The sequence below is a fragment of the Salmo trutta genome, chromosome 13, assembly GCF_901001165.1.
Source record: "Salmo trutta chromosome 13, fSalTru1.1, whole genome shotgun sequence".
In the NCBI taxonomy this organism is placed as follows: Eukaryota; Metazoa; Chordata; class Actinopteri; order Salmoniformes; family Salmonidae; genus Salmo; species Salmo trutta.
This window is the reverse complement of record NC_042969.1, coordinates 59,500,521-59,526,368: the sequence shown is the minus strand read 5'-3', so window position 1 is coordinate 59,526,368 and position 25,848 is coordinate 59,500,521. Positions and strand designations below refer to the sequence as shown.

The 25,848-nt window shown below is 43.2% G+C and overlaps 1 protein-coding gene across 15 annotated transcripts in view; it reads left to right on the top strand.

The window, feature by feature from the left end:
* The window catches only part of phldb1b (pleckstrin homology-like domain, family B, member 1b), an 83,353-nt gene that overhangs the window by 1,089 nt on the left and 56,416 nt on the right, over positions 1-25,848 (top strand). For 14 of the 15 annotated variants that reach the window (XM_029772891.1, XM_029772896.1, XM_029772893.1 and 11 more), the window contains exons 2-4: positions 4,238-4,361; positions 7,212-7,382; positions 22,693-22,818. In XM_029772891.1, the coding sequence (XP_029628751.1) occupies positions 4,238-4,361; positions 7,212-7,382; positions 22,693-22,818 (421 nt within the window). Of the gene's footprint in view, positions 1-4,237; positions 4,362-7,211; positions 7,383-12,140; positions 12,638-22,692; positions 22,819-25,848 lie in introns of those variants that run through there. The other variant, XM_029772900.1, reaches the window with a different exon arrangement.

Sequence of the window (25,848 nt, the reverse complement as noted above, 5' to 3'; positions counted from 1 at the left end):
ATTTTGTTTAATTTTTCCAATGTCAAACCATACCCACGGCATTTTCTCCTCTCCTCTTGATTACTGTATCCACTGACGTGACATGTCAAGGCTCTCTGAAGACTTACTAGATAAGAGATCAATGGGTCTGTAACAACAAGCTGCCTCTGTAGCCACCTGGGGTTGGTATGGCTCTGTGTTGCTGAAACCTGGCTTCAAATACTATTTTAAATCATTTACAATAATTTAGCTGGGCTTGATTGAGCTTGCCTGGCGCAATGGAACCAATAGAATAGTCAAAAGTGCAAACTCCACCCATTTGGCACTCCAGGCAGGCTGAAGCAAAAGCTCAAGGTATTTGAAAGATTTAAAATAGTCAGTGACTTGGACTTGGACTGAAATAGGTGGCGGTACTTATTTTTGGTCCCGGTACCATTTATATTTAGGTGCAGGAACTCCTCAAAACTTTTGAGCTAATATTTTAAAGAAGGTGCAGAAACTCAAGAAGAAGAACATTTTAGGTGGCGGTACTCAGTTCCAGTGAGCTCCTGCCCAAGTCAAGTACTGCTTTTTGAATCCAGGTGTGATATGATACAGTGTAGCTACAGATCACTGCTTTTTAAAAGTAGACATCAAAGTCTGAGTCTCCTAATGTGTGTTACAACTTTATAGCACAATGGGCTGCTAGTGTGCTCCTGAAAACCCCTGCTATAGATAAATATAGATTGAAACAACCTACCAATCAAGGTAAAGGAACAGTATAATGGGCATGGAGAGCAAATGGCAGCGCTTGCCAAACTGCCAGGCATTTGGGTTTGTAATTAAAGGGACACTGACATTGAATGTCTTCTTCCTGTCTGGGTAATATAGTCCTACACCAGCTGTACATCAAGTCAGGTGGTCCACAATGCAATTTGCAATTTGTAGTTTGAAAGGGGGGAGGGAGGGGTATGGAAGAGAGAGGAGAGAGGAAAGAGGAGAGAGAGAGAGCAGGGAGGGAGGAAGATAATAGAAACGTGAAGATGAGGTGGACATAGAGAGTGGAGAGAGGGAGAGGGGCTGGAGAGTTAGAGATGGATGAATATAGAGAGGGAGCGGGAGGCAGGAGGATAGGCTCAGGGCTAAAAGCAGCAGACAGAGGTTCAGAGCTCTGGAGTGCCACAGGGGAGCAGTAGCACACAGGAAACTGCAGCTGGGTGCCACTAATACAGTAACCTATACTGACATGCAGAGAGAGACAATGACTAAACCAGCATAAGAGATTAAAAGTAAAAAATGTCAAAGGGAGGCTGACAGAAGAGATTGAACTTGTTACAGTAGGCCTTTGGCCTATCAAGCAGGAAATACTTGGATGTTTTTTTCAGAGACGTCTCAGTAAGGTTTAATAAGGATTTTTGGGGGTTGTGTTCAGTAGGGCACACTGTAGCAAAACAAATTGGCAATGGAAAATGAAAATCGTTATTTCTATTGGACAGGTTTAGGTAGCATCTCTGTTTCACTCCGTTTCAAAACGTTTTGTCACTACTGAACACCACCCTGATGACAGCCAGTAGACAGTGACAAAGAGGCCATGTGGGATTTCAACATTTCATCACCTACTACAAAATGGTGGCATGGTGATTACGCCTATTAGTCCAAAATGTGATTACGCTATCCCCCACAGCACTCCTGGGCTCTCATCTACTGCATCTGGTGACTACTGCTAGTTGGCCTAAGCGTTAAAGCTATTATCATCTATCACCCCAATCCTCTTCACCCGGGCCCAGCTTTAACTGATCGATCTAATTGAAAGTAGATCATCCTATTTGGACATCCATGGGTGGCCACCCAAAGGAGAGGCTGACTTCATGATCTGTCGTAACGCTGCTTGGTGTGCAAATGGGTTGATTGTAAAGCGAGTGAACGTGAAAGATTATCATCAAGGATATGCAACAAAAAGTAGCATGCCATACATTGGGCTAATGATAACTGGGCTCAACCATTTTACTCCCTCTAGTCTTCTGCAGTACAATGTTAGAGTAGCCTAGGCATCAAATTAGTTAATTTGGACTAAAATTAAATGCAAACCCCACGTGTGCTATACATTCAGAGAGATGTTATGATGATGATGACAAAGAGGTTCTTCACAACTTAGCTCGTATGAAATGTCTTCCAGGAAGTAATATCTCTTAATTGCAGCTCTCAGTGCTTCAGCGGTTTCCAGTGAGTGCTGTTACCATGACAACTCCTCCTTCTCCCGAAGCCCAAAACCCCATGCTGGTGTTTTTGCTCTGCGGGCATAACTAGGCTCCCTCACAGCTCACACTCTCTCTGTATAAAGCAATATGTAAACAGCACCAGCAGCCAGCTAGAGCAATGCCACCACACAGAGAAGACATTCATACAGGCTGGATGCCCCTGGGCTATGAAATGAACCGTAATGTAGGCCTAAAACAGTGTTGAAACATATTGTGTTTATGAACAGAGAAATAATGAAAGGGATCCTTCTGAATAGCCAACATGGTCATATAATGTCATGTTATGTCCCGACTGTTTGTCTGGATAGTGAACATGTATTGTGTGACTGTCTTTTGCAGTGTAAGGGAGCATCCATCCATTGGGGGTGCGTTAATGGTTAGTCAAAAGGCCAAATGTAGCTTGAGGGTAGTTGTCTAAAGGTCTATTCTCTATCCCATTTAGCTTTTCCAAAATATTTGATGATATTAAGTCTGCTTCCAATCACTAACATGTAACTTAACCCCTTCCCTTTTTCCACATTTTGTTATGTTACAGCCTTATTCTAAAATTGATTTTTTTTAAAGTTTTCCTCATCAATCTACACACAATACCCCACAACTGTCACGATCGTCGTAAGAACATTCAGACCAAAGCGCAGCGTGAAATCAGTTCGACATTTTATTTGAAGTGAACAATGACAAAGCAAAAAACGTTTTTTCGAAATGTTTGCAAATGTATTAAAAATAGAAACCAGAAATACCTTATTTACGTAAGTATTCAGACCCTTTGCTATGAGACTTGAAATTGAGCTCAGGTGCATCCTGTTTCCATTGATCATCCTTGAGATGTTTCTACAACTTGATTGGAGTTCACCTGTGGTAAATTCAATTGATTGGACATGATTATATAAGGTCGAACAGTTGACAGTGCATGTCAGAGCAAAAACCAAGTCATGAGGTCGAAGTAATTGTCTGTACAGCTCCGAGGCAGGATTGTGTCGAGGCAAATATCTGGGGAAGGGTACCAAAAAATGTCTGCAGCATTGAAGATCCCCAAGAACACAGTGCCCTCCATCATTCTTAAATGGAAGAAGTACCAACCACCAAGACTCTTCCTAGAGCTGGCTGCCCTGCTCAGGGAGGTGACCAAGAACCCGATGGTCACTCTGACAGAGCTCCAGAGTTCCTCTGTTGAGATGGGAGAACCTTCCAGAAGGACAACCATCTCTGCAGCACTCCACCAATCAGGTCTTTATGGTAAAGTGGCCAGACGGAAGCCACTCCTCAGTAAAAGGCACATGACAGCCCGCTTGGAGTTTGCCAAAAGGCACCTAAAGGAATCTCAGACTATGAGAAAAAAGATTCTCTGGTCTGATGAAACCAAGATTGAACTATTTGGCCTGAATGCCAAGCTTCACATCTGGAGGAAACCTGGCACCATCCCTACGGTGGAGCATTGTGGTGGCAGCATCATGCTGTGGAGATGTTTTTCAGAGGCAGGGACTGGGAGACTAGTCAGGATCAAGAAAAAGATGAACGGAGCAAAGTAAATAGAGATCCTTGATGAAAACCTGCTCCAGAGTGCGCAGGACCTCAGACTGGGGCGAAGGTTCACCTTCCAACAGGACAACGACCCTAAGCACACAGCCAAGACAATGCAGAAGTGGCTTCGGGACAAGTCTCTGAATGTTCTTGAGTGGCCTAGCCAGAGCCCGGACATGAACCTGATCGAACATCTCTGGAGAGACCTGAAAATAGCTGTGCAGCGACGCTCCCCATCCAACCTGACAGAGCTTGAGAGGATCTGTAGAGAAGAATGGGAGAAACTCCCCAAATACAGGTGTGCCAAGCTTGTGCTTTGTCATTATGGGGTATTGTGTGTAGATTGAAGAAAAAAAAACAATTTAATACATTTTAGAATAAGGCTATAACGTAACAAAATGTGGAAAAAGTCAAGAGGTCTGAATACTTTCCAAATGCACTGTAGAGGCCAAATGGAGTTAATACACTGATAATTGAGTCTATGACCTTTCTGTTCATAGAGCACACCACTGGATCTGTTTGAGAGCGGCAAGGGGCTGAAGGTCCAGGCAGAGCGCCCCCATCTGGTCAGTCTGGGCAGTGGCCGTCTCAGTACAGCCATCACACTGCTGCCCCTTCCTGAAGGTGAGCTAATATTTCTTCAATCCAAATGTCAATAGTGAAATGTAAAAAGAAATGTGTTAATCTGAGGCGTGAGCATTTGGTTGGTTCTTACAATTCTTTTGATCTTTCAAGTGTGCTTTTCAATAGTGAGGATTTGCATGCACACACACTCAATGGAGCACAGAATACAGGAACATGCATATGCTCACACATCAGCCCCAGGAGCATAAAACTGACAGTGGCATGTCCTTCACCCTGCAGTGTTCACTTCAGTACCACTATAACCTTTATTGGCTATACCCCACCCACCCACCCACCCACCCACCCAGACACACACACACACACACACACATTTTCAAACAGAAATGGGGTGTGTCCTTGGAGGTTCATCGATGTGTCATTCTGGTCATGCACACCGCAACCGATGTAGCTAGGTCGTTAGCTAAGTTAGCCACTTGTAGGTAACCAGTAACTTCTCCAGTATGTGTTGAGGTAATTTCCCAGGATTTGTTTTTGGACGGAATAAGTATAGACCAGTAAGAAATGGCACTTCTGTAGCTAAATATCTTATTCACTCATTATAAAAAAAGTTTTACCATTAAATTACCTGGTTTGATGGTGCATTGATCATACCAGGTAAATACATAAAACATTTAATTAAAAAAATTGGAAATAAAACCTTGATTTTGCCCAAAATCGACCTTTAATGTAACTGTCCAGTGTTTCCAGATTTCTGTGAAATATTACCAATAATTAAGTTAAATAGTTTTCCTTCCAAAAAATGGTAATTAATGATTATAAAAAGCAACTGTGTTGGAATGGTAGAGGATGACATCATCCTCTATGAGGAAATAGCAAGCATTTTTTAAATGGTCTGTTTGAGATACAAGTTTGAGGTGGGGTTTTTGAAGTGTTTTTTCCCCCTCCAATTTATGCTTTGGACACAAATACGAGTATGGGATGAGTCAACAACATTATTTGGGTATGAGTTAACAGAATATTAACTTTTAAAAGTATGATTTTCACTGGCCAGATGCGGCTACCCAATATACACAGGGTCCATTGTAGGTTCTGTCAGCCCCATAGTGACAAATGACTTGGTTTGGACTTCTGTTAACATTAGGACGATGGAAGTAGCTAGCTAGGACACCGGTACACAATGTCCTTCGCCCTCATCTCTGAAGTAGTTCATTATTTTCGGTAGCATGATCAAGGGCTACCCAATTTGCACAGGGTCCATTGTTAGCAAGGACATAATGTCGTAACAGTACAGAGAAAAAAATGTATGAAATGTATGCATTCACTACTGTAAGTCGCTCTGGATAACAGTGTCTGCTAAATGACTAAAATGTAAATGTAACGTTAACAGAAGTCCATACCCTCGCGGTAGCTACCCATAGTTGATGCTAACGTAGCCATCTTGAGCAACGTAGCTATCAAAACAATGTCATTCATCACTATGTGGCCAACGGAACCTTGCTAACAATGGACCCGGTGCATATTGGGTAGCCCATGCTCATTGGGTAGCCACACAGTTACTTTAAAACAGCAGCATTTTTTCTCAGTCTCATGGCAAAATATGTAGAATTGCAGGAAAATAGCTTTAAACTGCAACATTCTCTCCAACTCATTACAAAAGGTGTAGAATAGCATTATAAAACTGCACATTTTTCTCTCTGCCCGTGGCAAAATGGGTTGAAATGCAGGTTAGCTGTTTTCCCCCCAAAGATTGGGGGGAGGCCTTCCAGTTATCCTTCCACTTATACATTGTATTCAAAATACCCCTCCATATACCCCTCAAAGAACCCAAGAGATGCATACGTCATATCAAGTTGTGTAGAATTGCAGGAAATGTGTTTTAATATCTCCCAAAAAATGTCCCCTGTGGCCGTGGACCCTCTGTCTACTATTCGTCCCCCCCAATATCTACACCACAATTTGGCCCTGACCTCAACCCCCACCACCATCCCTCCCTAACACCCCTTTAGTACCCTCACCCCACCTCCTGCAATGTTCACCACTGCTACCCATTCATCTGGGGAATTCCTTTCTCCAAGCCCCTCTCGGTTTGTCTGGAGTTCTGCGGGGAGTTGGGTATGGAATGCACTGAAAAGGCTGCATCCCAAATGACACCATATGCCCTATATAATGGCAGCTTATTCCCTATGGGCCTTGGTCAAAAGTAATGCACGTTATAGGGATTAAGGTGCTATTTGGGAGGAAGCCTTGGTCCAGGGGGGAGAGAGGATGAGAATGCGTATTGCACTGTGATGTGACATTCCACTGGGGTTTCTACTCTTATCTGGAGCCCCAGTAGGGATGAGGCTGGACAGGGCCAGTGTTGGGCGGAAGGAGGGGGTTGTGGAGGGTGGAATGTGATTTAGCAAAAAAGCATTTCTATTTAGCATGTCTGCCTAATTTAATGAATGACTGCTGGATATGACATTGACTCTCGCCATGAGTTACAAAGACTTATACAACGGATTAAACCAGAATGAAACTAGATTATGTAATCATTCACTTATTTTCAGGGTTTCAGTTCTCTTGCAAGTTATTCTGTCACCTTAATTAATAGATAACTTTGTCATTATAGAGTAACAACATGGACGTTGTACACAATAAGTAAAACACTGTAGTTACAGCCACAAACAAAGACCGTCAACATACAGCCACATTCTTCTCTTTGCAAAATTATTTGATGAGACTGCTTCTATGAACATTGAGGGATCATTCTAGCCTGGCAGTAATGTTATAGTACTTCTTTAGCCGACTCCTTTTATTGTATGAACAGATTAGGCTACCACCAGGCTAGAATCTCTCAGTTACAGTGTCCATATTTTGCTCATACTCTTCTGGGTGTTGCTCCTAAAGGCAGGACAACGTTGGGCCATGGGGCGATGGACATCAGCATCCAGGGCCCAGGAGTTGCCGCCCAGCACTGCTACATAGAGAACCGGGCAGGGATCATCACTCTCCATCCCTGTGGGAACCAGTGTGCCACAGACGGGCTTCCTGTCACCAAACCAGTCCGCCTGTCACAAGGTATGACTCCTTACAAACAAACTGACTTGTTGAAATGAACCTCAATGGCAAGGAGTATTTGTTTACTATATATATATATATACAGTACCAGTCAAACGTTGGGATACACCTACTCATTTAAGGGTTTTTCTTTATTTTTTTACTATTTTCTACATTGTAGAATAATTGTGAAGACATCAAACAATGAAATAACGCGTAGAAAATAAAATAGGAGGAAGGGAAGCTAAGTTACACAATAGTAGATGTTGGTAGACAGAAGGGGCTCTTTGGTAAAAGGGGTAATTTGGTCATCAAAAAGAAAGGAGGACCAAGGCACTCTTCATATAATTAATTAAAAGGCCTTTATTTTGTATGGCATGTTCAATGGAAACAAAGTTTAAAAACTCTGACGTATTTCGGCTGCATGGCCTTCGTCAGGGAGTACAAAGAAATGATAATACAATGTTCTCTTTTGAACAGCTTTTTCCAATCAGCCCTAATTTGAAGAAGGAGTGGTTACAAAATTGATTAGACAACACCTAGTAAGCAATACTATACACATTATAAAATGAAGTACTGTAGATATGTTATCAAAAAATTCAACTCCAAGCTAGAAGCATAAGAACACCAGAAAGGTAGTTCTAACTTTAAATATGACTGGGCAAAATGGCAAAAATAGGAAAGCAAATCTATTCCATAGTACACTAGAACACAGTAAACATGGACAACAACAGTCTAAACATAGCTGAGGGCAATAGAGCAAAATGTCCATTAGATGACTGCAAATGGACCTATCACGACCCTACAGGAAAGGTGAAAAATCCATATCTTCATTTAAACCAGGGTACTTAGTGGCCTGTAGTTTGTAAACCAAAGAACTTTCCCTTGGTTTAGCTATTTTAGACGGTTCCCTTTTCTAATTGAGGCCGGTACATGATCAATACTCATAACTTGTAGGGAGGCAGGGTTGCCATGGTGTAAGGACTTGTAGTGCCTTTCCATGGGGTAGTCTTCATTGCCTACCCGTATGGTGTACTTGTGTTCCGCTAAGCGGTCTTGAAGGCATCTCTTTGTTCATCCAATGTAGAACACCTTGCACTGTGGACATTCCAATCTGTAGATGACATGAGTGGTTTTGCAGTTAATGAAATGCTTGACGTGATACTCCATTTTAGAAGCTGTGTCAACAAAATATTTTTCTGTGCAATATTTCTGCAATGGTTGCACGGGTTACATTTAAAAGAGCCCTTGGGTTTGTGATCTAGCCAAGTTTTTGAGAGTCACCAGGAAGATAGCTGTGAGAACTTGTAATTTAGGGTAGGACATCTCTTAATTAAAGCTTATGACTGGTGGCTCTGGGAAGACTTGGCGTAGTAGAGTATCGCGTTGGATGATTCCCCAATTATTTTTTATGATTCGTTTAATGTTATCGGCTTCAGTGCTGTATTTTGTAAGAAAGTACACTCTTTCTGATGTATCATGAGTCACTCCCCTTTGCAACAAGTTCTCTCTGTCAAGTCGAAATAACGCATATGGAATCATGTAGTAACCAAAAAAGTGTTAAACAAATCAAAATATATTTTATATTTGAGGTTCTTCAAAGTAGCCACCCTTTGCATTGACGACAGCTTTGCACACGCTTGGCATTCTCTCAACCAGCTTCACCTGGAATGCTTTTCCAACAGTCTTGAAGGAGTTCCCACATATGCTGAGCACTTGATCGCTGCTTTTCGTTCACTCTGCGGTCCAACTCATCCCAAACCATCTCAATTGGGTTGATGTCGGGTGATTGTTGAGACCAGGTCATCTAATGCAGCACTCCATCACTCTCCTTCTTGGTCAAATAGCCCTTATACAGCCTGGAGGTGTGTTGGGTCATTGTCCTGTTGAAAAACAAATTATAGTCCCACTAAGTGCAAACCAGATGGGATGGCGTATCGCTGCAGAAGCCATGCTGGTTAAGTGTGCCTTGAATTCTATATAAATCACAACAGTGTCACCAGCAAAGAACCCCCACATCATCACAATTCCTCCTCCAATCTCAAATTTGGACTCATCAGACCAAAGGACAGTTTTCCACCGGTCTAATGTCAATTGCTCATGTTTCTTGGCCTAAGCAAGTCTCTACTTATTATTGGTGTCCTTTAGCAGTGGTTACTTGCAGCAATTAGACCATGAAGGCCTGATTCACACAGTCTCCTCTGACCAGTTAGTGTTGAGATGTGTCTGTTACTGGAATTCTGTGAAGCATTTATTTGGGCTGCAATTTCTAAGGCTGGTAACTCTAATGAACTTATCCTCCGCAGCAGAGGTAACTCTGGGTCTTCCTTTCCTGTGGCAGTCCTCATGAGAGCCAGGTTCATCATAGCACTTGATGGTTTTTGCAAATGCACTTGAAGAAACTTTCAAAGTTCTTGAAATTTTCCAGATTGACTGACCTTCATGTCTTAATTAAAGTAATGATGGACTGTTGTTTCTATTTGCTTATTTGAGCAGTTCTTGCCATAATATGGACTTGGTCTTTTACCAAACAGGGCTATCTTCTGTATACCACCCCTATCTTGTCACAAAACAACTGATTGGCTCAAACACATTAAGAAGGAAGGAAATTCCACAAATTAACAAGGCACACCTGTTAATTGAAATGCATACCAGGTGACTACCTCATGAAGCTGGTTGAGAGAATGCCAAGAGTGTGCAAAGTTGTCATGAAGGCAAAGGGTGACTACTTTGAATAATCTCAAATATAAAATATATTCTGATTTGTTTAACACTTTTTTGGTTAGTACATGATGTCTTAGGTCTCTATTTATGTAGTGTTGTGTGGTCTCTCTTGTCGTGACCTTCCGTAGACACCTGAAACCCCACCTCTTTAATTGCCGTTGTAAATAAGAACTGACTTGCCATATGTGTTATTTCATAGTTTTGATGTCTTCACTATTATTCTACAATGTAGAAAATATATACATGGACGGACGATGCTGGGCTCACAATTGGCCCAGCATCGTTAGGGTTTGGCCGGGGTAGGCCGTCATTGTAAATAAGAATTTGTAACTTGTCTAGTGAAATAAAGGTTAAATTAAAAAAATATTGTCCCATTGCTGCAACTCTCGTACAGACTCGGGAGAGGTGAAGGTCAAAAGCCATGCATTCTCCGAAACACTACCCTGCTCACTTAACCCGGAAGCCAGTCGCACCAATGTGTCGGAGGAAACACTGTCCAACTGACGACCATGTCAGCATGCATGCGCCCGGCCCGCCACAGCGCGATGGGACAAGGACATCTCAGCTGGCCAAACCCTCCCCTAACCCAGAAGACGCTGGGCCAATTGTGCCCAGCCTCATGGGTCTCCCGGTCGCGGCCAGCTGCGACATAGCCCGGGATCGAACCCGGATCTGTAGTGACGCCTCTAGCACTGCAATGCAGTGCCTTAGACCGCTGCGCCACTCGGGAGGCCCATAGCAAAGAGTATTTGTGATATTTCTTTCGTCGTTGAGAGGGACTCCACTACAATCCTGGACTAACCAATGCACATGTATACATTTAAAGCCAAAGATTGATGCCTATTTGCTAACTGTGCAACCAGCACTTAAAACCCCAAATCGATTAAGAAGGGAGTATTAGAGTCAAGAAATCCATTCAGTAAATGAAAATGTGCACCTTTTCTAAACACTTCGATCGAGAAATAACCATGTGGGACTGTAGTGAATTATTTGTTACCACAGTAAACTTGACCGTGCTCTCAGGCACACTGCAGTATTGCAACCTGATTGGGAGGAAACCTCTTGATTTTCAATACATCACATACATCACTCAGCCGTGAAGTGGTAGGCCACACAAGCTCACAGAACAGGACTGAAGCACGTAGCGAGTAAAAAATTATCTGTCCTTGGTTGCAAGACTCACTACCGAGTTTCAAACTGCCTCTGGAAGCAACGTCAGCACAAGAACTGTTCGTCGGGAGTTCATGAAATGTCCGAGCAGCCGCCAGTGGACGATGGAGCAGTGGAAATGCGTTCTCTGAAGTGATGAATCACGCTTCACCATCCGGCAGTCCGATGGACAAATCTGGGTTTGGCGGATGCCAGGAGAACGCTACCTGCCCTAATGCATAGTGCCAACTGTAAAGTTTGGTGGAGGAGGAATAATGGTCTGGGACTATTTTTCATGGTTCGTGCTAGGCCCCTTAATTCCTGGGAAGAGAAATCTTAACGCTACAGCATGCAATGACATTCTAGACGATTCTGTGCTTCCAACTTTGTTGGAAGGCACTTTCCTGTTTCAGCATGACAATGCCCCCGTGCACAAAGCGAGGTCCATACAGAAATGGTTTGTCGAAATCGGTGTGGAAGAACTTGGCCTGCACAGAGCCCTGACATCAACACAACACCTTTGGGATGAATTGGAACGCCGACTGCGAGCCAGGCCTAATCACCCAACATCCGTGCCCGACCTCCCTAGTGCTCTTGTGGCTGAATGGAAGCAAGTCCCAACAGCTATGTTCCAACATCTCCATCTTAATGGCCACGATTTTGCAATGAGACGTTTGTCAAGCAGGTGTCCACATACTTTTGGCCATGTAGTGTATCATTAAAAGAAAGTCATGCCATGACTAACCTAGTAGTCAGTCAGTCAGACAGAGTCAGAGGATACACAACTACTATTGGAGGAAATGGGTGAGGTTGATTCAGACGACACAGATTTGGGATTGCACAAAGGAGCTCTGACTCAGGGTTACTGCCCCCCCCCCCCACCTACACCAACCCATTTTCTCTTTCTCTCTGGTGTGGATATTAGTTTGAGCCTGTGTCGGAGACAGCTGCGGTTTCAACACCAACCATCTCTCCCGCTGCCAGGAGTCACCATGAAACAATCATGCGCGTGTAGCCTACTGCGATAGTGACTGACTGTGAAATAGGGCAATACACGAGGCTGCGTTAGAAGGAACAATAGACAACAACGAATTGTAATGCTAAATATTTCACTGAAATGGATTGTATCCCTACGCGTTGGATTAACTCACTTTTCTGCTGGCTCCACTAGAAGGCAGGTGGAGAGCGCTCTTTGTGAACACATAACGTAACCTATGTGAGTAGCCTGTGGAAGAATACTGATAAATATTACCGTAACAAAAGAGTCGTCAAGACAAGCCCACATTAACGCTTTCTAGTTCTTCAACAATCATTTGCCGTTCAGGAAAAACACGTGGCTCATTTTAAAGGAGCAGCTGCGATGTTAACAGCGGAGGGCAAGAGGACTTTCATTTGCATTTAAAGTACGTTTTTTTCTCTCAGAATTAAAGGTAATGTGTATGCTGTAGAGTATTTCAATTGTGTGTTATATCTACCATTTTTTTGCAATTGATTAATCATCAATTGTGGCCCACAAACCGAAAGCGAGTCTCTTGATTCGCTACAGTAGATGGGTGACGTTATACAGTAGGTATAACATTGTAACATTCAAATTATACATTTTACCCTAATCTCGAATCATGCATATATGATACAAAGTATTCTCAATAACGTATATTGATATTGTAAAAAAAATATGATGTACCAGCACTATTGCACCAGTAAAATAACATTGATCTATTGTATTATTTTGTGGTTCCGCACAAAATATGTGATTGTTTTGTTTGTAACATATATATATACAAAACAATCACATATTTTATATATATATATATATATATATATATATAATTTGTCAACTTTTAAGATGACTTTCATCTCATATTTCTGCAATAGTATTGTTTATTCCACTGAACTTCCTCATCCACTTGAGTTCAATTTACAGACAGAAAAACATACATGGGTGAAATCTTTAGCCAAATCCCCCGCTATGACACTGCAGTGATCCCTTTTCATTTTGTCATGGTCACCGGATGCCTGTTTACGGTTACATTTCTATTCCTGGTCGATGTGACCTAAGCATGCTGTTAACCCTGTGTAGAATCTAGATGCAGTCTATTCTCATATTAGCAAGCCCACTCAAAACTCCCCCGTCCAACATTCTGTCATTTCTGACACATTGCATTGACCCCCATTGTATGCATAGGATGTAAAGAGACATGAGGTGCACCCCCTCTGCAAACAAGCCTCAGGCTGTCATACAATTCCCTCCTTTTTTTCAGCTCCGTGAGCCCCTGCTCATGCTTGGTGGGACCTGGACTCCTCTGTTTGTGAGGCCACGTCCACATAGCATGGATAGAGAAATAACCCATAGCCATCTGTTTCACTGACATGACCAGCAGGAGTATTTATTGTCTTATGATGTTCCGGCAAAAGGAGGTGAGGGTGAGAGTGCGTTCAGTGCACATCTGTTACTAGACCCCCTCACACCTCATTATGACACTCACAGAGGGTGGCAGATAGTTTCAAGATATTGTATCTGGGATAAATGTTAATGAATACATTTCTCAATTATGAAAGTATATGAAGAGGAAGCCTGAAATCCGTATCAGTGGTGTCAAATGCAATATACTGTAGATGGTTGACTGTGTTATACTTATTTTAGCACCAAATTAACAGCAGTGTATATTACCAAAATACTTACTGACACCATCATTAATTTTATTGTTCACAAGCTTAAAATGTACTTTCTCATCGGGTATTGCTGTATAGGCTACCTTTAACCTCTTTAAAAAGTAGGCTGACATCCAACTCAGTTATTTTGGATATGCCAACTCCTTTATGTTGGTGAAAATAGAATGGACATATGGGAACTTGTTCTTCTCAGATGAACTTCCACTGCTTTCCTGTGAATCTCCTCTCTATCTTTTGGTATGTGTGGCTGCACTTTATGTCCTCTGCATTGGCTAAAGCATTGAGTGATTAACTGGTGAGCTTGAAAGTGTCTGGCCTTTCCTTAAGCAGTAAAACACAACAATGCCATGGCAACTGTCTTGCTTACTTTTTAGGCATCCCTTTGTCCAGTATGTCCTCTGCTTTAGAGATGTCTGACACTCTAGGTTTAGTGTCGGCTCTTCTGTGTTTTATGATGAAACAGTAAAACGTGAAATTGTCAACGCTTAAATAGTTAACTAATAGTAAAGGAATGTAAATACATTTGGTCTTATAGAAGTTCAGGTTACTCACAGACGGAGGGTCAAAGGAAGTCTTTCTTTGTTGAAGCCAACTGAAACTTCTCAGCTGATTGCTATTTTTTCATACATGCCCTCACGTTATCAGAATTCCAAGTATTTGCTATCAGCCAAGTTTCCTATATCTTATTTCAGTGGCCCCAATGGCTCACTTTCCAAGGCTTAATAATGAAGTTATTTTTGACTAGCTATGCTACATTAAAATGATGATATGAAAATGCTTTCATATTGTTGCTTGACAAGGTTCAAGCAAGGGTTTAACTCCAGAGAATGTGGTCTAAATGTGACACTACCGTGATATAATACAGTGTAGTACCTACCCCGCCAGGTATGCCAACCCAACCTTCTCCTATTGTTACTTTCATTTACCAGTTTTTCATGAAATAATATCTCTTGAGGTGATGCTGTTGTCCTTGCAGAACAGGGTCTGTAATTTCCTGGAGATTTGAATCCCTGCCAGTGCCAAGGTGTTTTCAGGGAATAATGGTCTGTGCTCTTTGGTGTCACTTCTAGTTGTGTCAAAGTGCCCTTGCAGTAAAGACATATGCACGCCCATCTCAGACAACCCCATCTGTGCTTTTCGGTTTAGAATATTGAAAATATAGTCATGTCAAATCACCCGTCTTATTCTTGAGTAGGCGACATGGTTCACTTTTTGGTTGTAATTGAATAACGTGAATATGGTAACTTGCAGAGACAGCCCCATACGAGATAAGAAAGATGTACATTGGAGCCATTCCCAAAGTGCACTCACTGTGATGAGAACCCACGACTTCTGCCATTAATGAAGTGGTAAAGGAGAACTCTGCCTCGCGATGTTGAGAGAATCAATCTCGCTGATTAACTGTGAGGATCTTGGCTGCGCACCCGCCAGTCCCGTTCTCTTCCAACAGCCCCAATTCATTCTTTTCTGTGAAGGTTTTTTTTCATTTACCATTGAACCGTGTCCTCTCCCAAATGACGTCATGAATTTTAATTATAAAAATGGCAACGTGTCATATTTTACTGTCAGGTCGTTTTAGCAAAGAACTTGAATAAACGTTGCACTCTCGTGCTGTTTGGAGATCAGAGGTGAGTTTTTTTTAAGCTCAGCCTTCTACTGAACAGAGTAAGGAAATATTGCTCTTAATCCCAGCTCTTATTGGAATCCATGAGATGCTTGTCTCTGGTGAAAGGGTTCTTCACTTCAAATCTGAGGAGAGCTGAAAACATATGGAGGGATTACATTTTGTATTTATTTTATTAATTTAACCTTTATTTAAGTAGGCAAGTCAGTTAAGAACAAATTCTTATTTACAATGACAGCCTACACCGCCAAACCCTAACCCGGATGACACTGGGCCAATTGTGCGCTGCCCTATGGGACTCCCAATCACGGCTGGTTGTGATACAGCCTGGAATCGAACCAGAGTCTGTAGTGATGCCTCTAGCACTGAGATGCAGTGCCTTAGACCGCTGCGCCACTTGGGAGCATGAGATGAGCTGGGGCCCTGGCATTTCTAACAACATACCCAAACCGGACGCTTGCAGTTGCTAGATAATTTGTCCTATTTAGCTAGCTTGCTGTTGCCAGCTAATTTGTCCTAGGATATAAACGTTGAGTTGTTATTTTACCTGAAATGCACAAGGTCCTCCACACTGTCACAATTAATCCACACATAAAACGGTCAACCGAATCGTTTCTAGTCATCTCTCCTCTTTCCGGGCATTTTCTTTGGACTTTATATGGCAATTGGCATCTAACTTTCATTGGTGTATTACCACGACCGACCTCAGTTCATCTTTCAATCACCCACGTGGGTATAACCAATGAGGAGATGGCACGTGGGTATCTGCATCTATAAACCAATGAGGAGATGGGAGTGGCAGGACTTGCACCACGTTCAGCATCACAAATGGAACTGACTTCTATTTTAGCGCTTGGCAACACAGACACTCATTGGCGCGCGTGAGCGGTGTGGGTGCAATGATTGAATGACATGCATGTGTAAATTTATTTTGCAACGCTCACGCTCACGCACGCGACGCGAGTGGTGTGTTCAGCATGTAACACATCTGCCCATTATTTTCCTTGAGGCCCTCACACTGGGCCATTTTTCCCATTGAGGCCCCCACACCGGCCCATTTTTAGCCAGCTAATGATAATTTTGCACACAAAAAAATGTTAGGCAGACCGACTGGTCTAAAAATGGACCAGCCCAACTGGCATTTGCCAGAAGTACCAGATGGCCAGTCTGCCCCTGGAGTGGAGATCATTATAGGGGAACATGATCACACAAGGATCTATTCTACAACCCTGTCACTGGTTTAGTGCCCTCGCTGCCTATACTCTGTCCTCTCCTATGATTAACCAAAGGTGATTGACTAGGGAATGTCCAATGGGAATGTGACCCCTACAGTGTTATGGAAGTGCTCTAGTGGAGATCTCCACGGACCACCTAGGGAGTTGGGTTAGGTATCTATCTGTGTTCTGATTTGGTATAATCGGTCTGGTTAATAGTCAGTAGATTGACATTTGCTCAACAGCTCTGTCTCAGTAGAAATAAGCTGAGGAGGAGCCCCTAGACAAAAGCATGGTGGGACAGCATGAAAAGGGCATGGAAGTGAAGGGAGGTGCTGCAGTGAGGAGCTCACAACCTGAGGGTTTTTACATAGGGGAGGCCTCTCACACTTCAGTGTTGTGATGCCAAAATATTAGCAACATCCACACAATCACTTATCATATCAATAATTTATACTCAGGTCTTAGTAGGTTGCTCATTACTTAGTGCCCTGCGTTTTCCCCGGTCAGGTCAAATGGTTTGGAAATACTCTGGGCCCTACACTTAATACAAAGAAATTGTGAATGAAGAGATTAAGTTAAGTATGGAAACCTCCAGTCTCCAGACACATGTTCACATCCAGGTAAATCTGATGACAAGATGCAAATGTAGACGCTTCTTAGTATGTTGGTCTGTTGTAACGCCAAACCAACAAATGATTCATGCTCAATGTGTTACCACCATCAATCCATCTGTATGTCTCTAAAGACGTTCTCCATTTATCTATTCCTCTGTACAGTAGCTATATCTGCAACAGATGACTGCTAGATTTATTGAATTCCAGCATAGTGATTGCCTGGGGATCTTGCTAATGGTATTGACTCACTCAATGACTATTTGTTGTGAAAGATAGTTAATTATGAAAACAAGGCATGAGAATCACAGCATGCTATTCTATGTGTCCCGTATTCTGATTAGACCTGCATGCTTAATCTAATTTATGATTCCAGTCAGGGAATTTCCCCAGACTTAGGCAGTGGTAGGCCTGAGGCCCAGGCCCACCCACTGGGGAGCCAGGTCCACCCAATCAGATTGAGCAAAAAAAAGGTAACACACCTACAGCACCAGTCAAAAGTTTGGACACACCTACTCATTCCAGGGGTTTTCTTTATTTTTACTATTTTCTACATTGTAGAATAATAGTGAAGAAGTCAAAACAATGAAATAACACATATGGAGTCATGTAGTAGCCAAAAAAGTGTTAAACAAATCAAAATATATTTTCTATTTGAGATTCTTCAAAGTAGCCACCCTTTGCCTTGATGACAGCTTTGCACACGCTTGGCATTCTCTCAACCAGCTTCATGAGGTAGTCACCTGGAATGCATTTCAAATAACAGGTGTGCCTTGTTAAAAGTTCATTTGTGGAATTTCTTTCCTTCTTAATGCGTTTGAGCAGTTGTGTTGTGACAAGGTAGGGGTGGTATACAGAAGATAGCCTTATTTGGTAAAAGACCAAGTCCATATTATGGCAAGAACAGCTCAAATAAGCAAAGAGAAATGACAGTCCATCATTACTTTAAGACATGAAGGTCAGTCAATCTGGAACATTTCAAGAACTTCAAGTGCAGTCGGAAAAAACATCAAGCACTATGATGAAACTGGCTCTCTTGCTGTGGAGGATAAGTTCATTAGAGTTAACTGCACCTCAGATTGCAGCCCAAATAAATGCTTCACAGAGTTCAAGTATCCGACACACCTCAACATCAACTGTTCAGAGGAGACTGTGAGAATCAGGCCTTCATGGTAAAATTGATGCAAAGAAACCACTACTAAAGGACACCAAAAAGAGGAAGAGACTTGCTTGGGCTAAGCAACATGCGCAATGGATATTAGCCCGGTGGAAATCTGTTGTTTGGTTTGATGAGTCCAAATTTGAGATTTTTCAACCACCGTGTCTTTGTAAGATGCAGAGTAGGTGAATGGATGATCTCCGCATGTGTGGTTCCCACCGTGAAGCATGGAGGAGGAGGTGTGATGGTGTGGCGGTGCTTTGCTGGTGACAATGTCTGTGATTTATTTAGAATTCGAGGCACACTTAACCAGCATGACTACCACAGCATTCTGCAGCAATACGCCATCCCATCTGGTTTGCGCTTAGTCGAACTATCATTTGTTTTTCAACAGGAAAATGACCCAAAACACACGTCCAGGCTGTGTAAGGGCTATTTGACAAAGAAGGAGAGTGATGGAGTGCTGCATCAGATGACCTAGCCTCCACAATCACCCAACCTCAACCCAATTGAGATGGTTTGGGATGAGTGGAGTTGGACCGCAGAGTAAAGGAAAAACAGCCAACAATTGCTCAGCATATGTGGGAACTCCTTCAAGACTGTTGAAGCTGGTTGAGAGAATGCCAAGAGTGTGCAAAGCTGTCATCAAGGCAAAGGGTGGCGACTTTGAAGAATCTCAAATATACATTTGTTTAGCACTTTCATAGTTTTGATGTCTTACTATTATTCTACAATGTAGAAAATATGAAAAATTAAGAAAAACCCTTGAATGAGTAGGTGTGTCCAAATGTTTGACTGGTACTGGATATTTTACCTCTAATCTTTAAAAATGCTACATCTCTCAGCCTCATGGCAAAATGTATAGAATAGCATGATACGCAATAAAACTGCACATTTTCCTCTCTGCCCCATGGCAAAATGTGCAGAATTGCAGGAAATTAGCTTTAAAATAGCAACATTCTCTCTTAGCTTCATGGCAAAATCTGTGGAATAGCATGAGATTAGCTATAAAACTATATATTTTTCTCTTTTCCCCATGGCAAATTGTGTTAAATCTATAGTCACATACTGTTGATTAGTGTTTCCCTATGCCAAGGGATCCATCAATATAATTAGGTCTGTAATGGCTGAATTGATGAGACTTAATTGACATTGATGTGGTTCACAGATAATGACCCTGTCCTGTCACTGCAGGTGGCTACTGACTAGCCATTTATGCTGCTGTTGTATTGTAGGAAGATCTTCAGAATGCTTTTGTCTGTACACTAACTCACACTTAACAAATCATTCGGTTATTTTGCAATATTTTCCTTGCATTGATATGATCAACCATGGCTAGATGTAATGGTTTTGCTCTCCTCCCTCTGAGTAAAGAAAAACTATCAGAAATTAATTATTCTTATGAGTCATACTTCAAGGTTCGCCCTAGCTAGCTATTCAACGGTTGTTGAGAGAGATTGGAAATTCTTGAACTTGTCATGTCCTTGACTCAGACCCAGTTTGATGCCTGTGCTTGTCCAGTGTGTTGTCCACTCCTGGTTATAGGCTTATGAGCACACACACACACACACACACACACACACACACACACACACACACACACACACACACACACACACACACACACACACACACACACACACACACACACACACACACACACACACACACACACACACACACACACACACACACACACACACACACTTCTGTAGCTTGGAAATGGTGTAAACGAGCAGCTCTTTGTGTGGTTTGCTGCCTCATCCTGCCTGTCTGATCCCTGATGGCCTGTCGCGTCACTGCTCAGCTGTAGAGGCATCAGGATGGGGCACCGTTACTCCTTTGCCCTGTGCCTGTGGTGTGTGCGCAGGAGTGTGTATGTAATGTGTGTTTATCGTTACTCATTGTGTATTTATTTGTTGTGTTATTAGTTTTTTTAGTATTTCTCTTTTTTTTCTGCATTGCCGGGAAGGGCCCGTAAGTAAGCATTTCACCTGTTTAGTGAAGCATGTGTCAAATCAAATTTGATCTGATTTTAATGTATGTCCATTTATGGGTGCGTGTGTGCTTTTTTTCTGGTGCAGCAGACACTTTTAGTTAACCCTCACCGGAAGCCACAGACAGAGAGGCACACGAGGTCCTACGGTTGCCGAGATCTTTGGATCAGTCCCTAAGGGAAAAAGAGAAAGGGCAGAACAGAGGCAAACAGTCAGTGAATGGCAAGTTCAGCATGTGATGAAAACAACAGGAGAACCAGTCTCCTTCTTCTAACATCAGCAACCAAGTATAACGCTTCTTCGTCCACTGCCTGTATTCCAATAGAGCTGTACAGCTGTATTGGGTAAAGTAAACAAGGCCATGTTAGCCTGACAGGATTTTTCTGCTGTGGGTGACCGAAACAGTTCTGCATTCACAGTTCGTATCTGCATTCTGCACAGACTACATACTTTTAAACATTTTATTTTATTTTCCCCTATGGAACTTCATTTGTGGTGTCAGATACAACCACATAAAGTAATTGCAATCACACAGTGTGTTTTTCTTCCTCGCTTTGCAATTTTTACATGTTTTCCTGCCTGATGACCCTGATGGTATGATGTGCAACATCTATGCTATTAATACTTTGGATCAAGTCTGTACAGTGCGTGTGTGCTCTCTGAATAGCCAATGAGTTGTGAGGTTGAGTTGGCTTACAGTGTGTGAGGGCTGTAGCCCGGGGCTATTTCATTTGAAGGGTGGGACTGTCACTGGGCGTGATTGAGTTTTCCCTCCCTCAAATCGTGTTGATGCAGGTCAAAGCCATGCCTCTGTTCTCCTTGGCTGTGACTCAGGCCTGCCAAAACGCACAACCTCTGTCTCCTGAAGAAGAACAGAGAGCGTGTACAGACAGATATTCAGTTGATGTGGCGCTCTCCTCTACAATCTTAAGTAATATTGTTATAAAATGTAATACGTCTCAGTACTACCCATCACATCGCTTGTTTTTATGTTTGCCTCCCCAGAGACGTTCATTTCATATATTTTATTATCAAATGTGGACATAAACATCATATATAATAGAAAGGGCCTGAAACTTTTCAAATTTTCCCATTAGTGAAACAATTAAAGCTAAGCTCAACTCTGTCGACATAAAAGAAATGTATCTGCTTCTCCGCTGCATTGGCGTCATCTCGTCTCCCTACACTGGTGTGATAGTTACCACGGTAATTCAGCTGTGCCTGTGTTTGTGTCCTAATCACTTCCTGTCCTGTCAGAGCCTGTGAAGTAATCAACTGTTTTTCCCCACTGCCATGGAATAAAAAGGCATCTGGCTGCATTGTACACACTATGCATCCCAAGTGAAATCCTATTCCCTATATAGTGCACTACTTCTGAACAGCCCTGGTTAAATATAGTGCACTCTAAAGGGAATATGGTGCATCTGGATCTCACCCACTGTACAATGATGGTGCTCTGATTGAAAAGTTTCCATGAAAGCCTTTTTCCCCCCAGTTTCTCTGGTTGCTGATGACAGGTATCAGTTAACAGACCACCCTCTATTTATCTCAATCTAAAATATATTTTCAGCTATTCACTGTATAATGGGACTATATTTGGACAGTACAGTATCAATCTTTGCTTTCTCCTGATTACTTTTAGTTAGTAGCATACAAGACTGAATTAGAATGTTTCAGATTTTTCAAACAAGGCTTTAAATCGATCAGAATAGGCACTACAAGCACAGAGTATTTTCCATAGAGATAAAACTAAATCTATGGTCTTCACTCACAAGGCAATGCGCAATGCTTACATAGAAGTGAGTTACAGGCCATGCCTGCCTTTTCATATCCTGTTGTTACGCAATGTCTATCAAACCCCTCACCACCTTATCAATCTGCCAGACCCCAGTGACTTGTAATGACTGATGATGAAAAGATCAAGTATATTTCCAGTAACACTGTCCAGACTTATATTGGATGTGTTTCACTCATATATTACAGAGGCAACATCAGTTGAAGCTAAAGCTGATGAACTGAAGATACAGATGACAGATATCAATGTGACAAGCCTGGCCTTGGGGAGTTAATGCAAGTCTTTAGGTCTCAGGCAAAGTTACTCGTCATGCATGCATGGTTCACTGAACCACCTCCATCACAAATGCTGCTTTCTCAACCTCCCATGTTTTCTTTTACAGGCTGTATGCTGTGTTTTGGCCAGTCAGTATTTTTCCGCTTCAACCACCCAGAGGAGGCGTTCAGGATGAAGAGCATGATGCCAGAGGGAAGCAAGGGCTCCGGTGGGAACTACAGAATCCACTCAGGTAATATAGTACTGTCACAGGTAATACAGTACTGTCACAGGTAATATAGTACTGTCATGACATACTCAAGGTATAGGCCCTACCGTTGTATGAACTAGCCAAAATATTTTCAGAAAAAATAAGCAGAAAATCTAATGTAGATGTCTATCTGGATGTTACAAGATACATTTTCGGAGCACTTCACTTGAACCCTCTCAAATACAAAGCTTGCGTAATACTCAGAATACATGGCCGATGTCAGCTTATGGCAACCAACGTTGGAGTGCAATGACACGCTGAATATAAACTACTGGGGTAAATCTAAAGGTAAGCAAAGGGTTAAAAGCAAGGTATTTTAAAGACATTTTTAATACCCCGTCAAATGAGAAGACACTGAATAAACTACACTTCCTCCAAACTACACAGCTTAATGGCTCAGATTGTTACCGTGGCTAAGGAGGCAGCGCCCTTGCAGGTGCTGAGTTCCACATGCCACAGAAGGCCCCTTATTGCCTTTCCATTTCCGGCCTGGGTGAAGACAGGGTGCAACAGAACCCTGGTTGCCTAGCCTGCTGACCCTGGTTTCACACCATGCATGTTTTATGAGCATCTCATTTCTCTCTGGGTCTCTAGGCAGAAGTGTTCAGCTGCCTAGCCCTGCCCTGTCCTCTCCTCGCAGGCACAGTGGAGTGTGTTTCCCCTTCTTGGCCGCCTTTGGGGGATCTTGACTAACCAGTGGCTGTATGTAGCTTCGCTACTTTTATAGCCTCGCTACTGTATAGCCTGTCTTTTTACTGTTGTTTTATATTTTTACCTACGTATTGTTCACCTAATACCTTTTTTGCACTATTGGTTAGAGCCTGTAAGTAAGCATTTCACTGTAAGGTCTACACCTGTTGTATTCGGCGCACGTGACAAATAAACTTTGATTTGATTCTTGGGGATCTGTCCCAGCATCTTGTTATTTCCTTATTTTTTTTGTGCTTTGACGATGTGCCACCGGTGATAAGTATGGAGCATATACATATATGGTGTTGAACTTCCTGGTTTGTTAATGAATGCTTTCCGCTGTTGTTTAAAATGCTTGATTTCTCCGTAGATGTGCATTCCTTGGTGTGGTCGCTAGAGGGGGTCTGTTCTTACTTTGACGTACTTAAACTGTGTATTATTGTGTGTAACATTAAGGTTGATAGATCTGATTGATGAGTATGATTTCTAGTGCTTGCTTGGTAACCCCCACTCACATATCGTACATTGCAGTAGGCCTATACAGTAGTTAGAGTTCTGACAGGCACTAGTCTCTTCAGCCACCCTCAGTGAGCAGCTCTGACACATTTCCTACCAGGCTCATTCGTATGCCAGCCAGGCAGACAGCTTTGTTGGCTACGCACTGCTTATTTTAAGTTGAGGGGTATCTTTTACTGCTTCTATTTTTAAACCTCTACCCTATTCTACTATCTTCCATCTCCACTTCCTGTGTGCTTCCTTAAACTTTCCTGCACCGCATGTCACGTCCTGGCCAGTATAAGGGTTAATTAGTATTGTAGTTTGGTCAGGACGTGGCAGAGGGTATTTGTTTTATGTGGTTCAGGGTGGTGTGTTTGTTTAAAGGGTGTTTGATTTAGTATTTCCGGGTTTTTGGTTGATGGTCTATGTTTATGTATTTCTATGTGTAGTCTGGTGAGTGTGTTTCTATGTTGTGTTGATTGGGGTTGGGACTCTCAGTTGAAGGCAGGTGTTGTCTATCTGCCTTTGATTGAGAGTCCCATATATTAGGGTGTGTTTGTGGTTGTTATTTGTGGGTGATTGTTCTGTGTTTAGCCTTGTGCCTTGCAGACTGTCAGTAAATCGTTCGTTTTCTTGTTTGTTGTTTTTGTATTCGTTTTGGAGTGAATAAATGTTCAAAATGAACAACCGCATGCCTGCTGCGTTTTGGTCTACCTTTTCAGACGACGATTTCGCATTATCGTCAGAAGACAAAGATAATTGTGACAGAATCACCCACCAACTATGGACCAAGCAGCAGAGGAAGGAGCAGAGGGACTTCGAGTTGGACTGGCGGGAGAAGTGGACCTGGGAGGAAGTTCTAGACGGGGCCGGACCTTGGCACCAGGCTGGGGATTATCGCCGCCCGCAGTGGGAAATTGAGGCAGCCAAGGCAGAGAGGCGGAGGTACGAGGCCATGGACGCGCTGAGGGAGAAGCACGAGAGGCACCCCCAAGAATTTTTTTTGGGGGGGCACACGGGTAGTTTGGCTAGGCGTAGGAAGAGCCGGAAGCCAGCTACCCGTGGTTATATGGAGGAGCGTATGGGGTGGAGAGCTCTATGTTTCGCTGAGAAGCGCACTATCTCACCCATACGCACGCACAGTCCGGTGCGAGTTATTCCAGCCCCTCGCAGGTGCCGTGCTAGAGCGGGCATCCAGCCTGGTAGGAGGATGCCTGCGCAGCGCATCTGGTCGCCGGTACGCCTCCGAGGACCAGGCTACCCAACTCCTGCTCTACGCACGGCTACCATCAGGCCCCTGCACAGCCCAGTCTGCCCTGTACGAGCACCCCGCTCGTACAGGGCTACTAGTTCCATCCAGCCAAGGCGGGTTGTGCAGGAGGTAAGATCTAGACCGGCTGTGCGCCTCCATAGCCCTGGGTTTCCAGCTCCTGTCTCTCGTGCGGACCCGGAAGTGCGTCAACCCAGTCCGACTCGTCCTGTTCCCGCTCCCCGCACTAGCCTTCAAGTGCGTAAACCCAGCCCCGCCAGTCAACAGTCGTCGGAGCTGCCCGCCAGTCAACAGTCGTCGGAGCTGCCCGCCAGTCAACAGTCGACGGAGCTGCCCGCCAGTCAACAGTCGCCGGAGTGGCCAGACTGCGCTGAACTGCCGGAGTGGCCAGACTGCGCTGAACTGCCGGAGTGGCCAGACTGCGCTGAACTGCCGGAGTGGCCAGACTGCCCTGAACTGCCGGAGTGGCCAGACTGCCCTGAACTGCCGGAGTGGCCAGACTGCCCTGAACTGCCGGAGTGGCCAGACTGCCTTGAACTGCCGGAGTGGCCAGA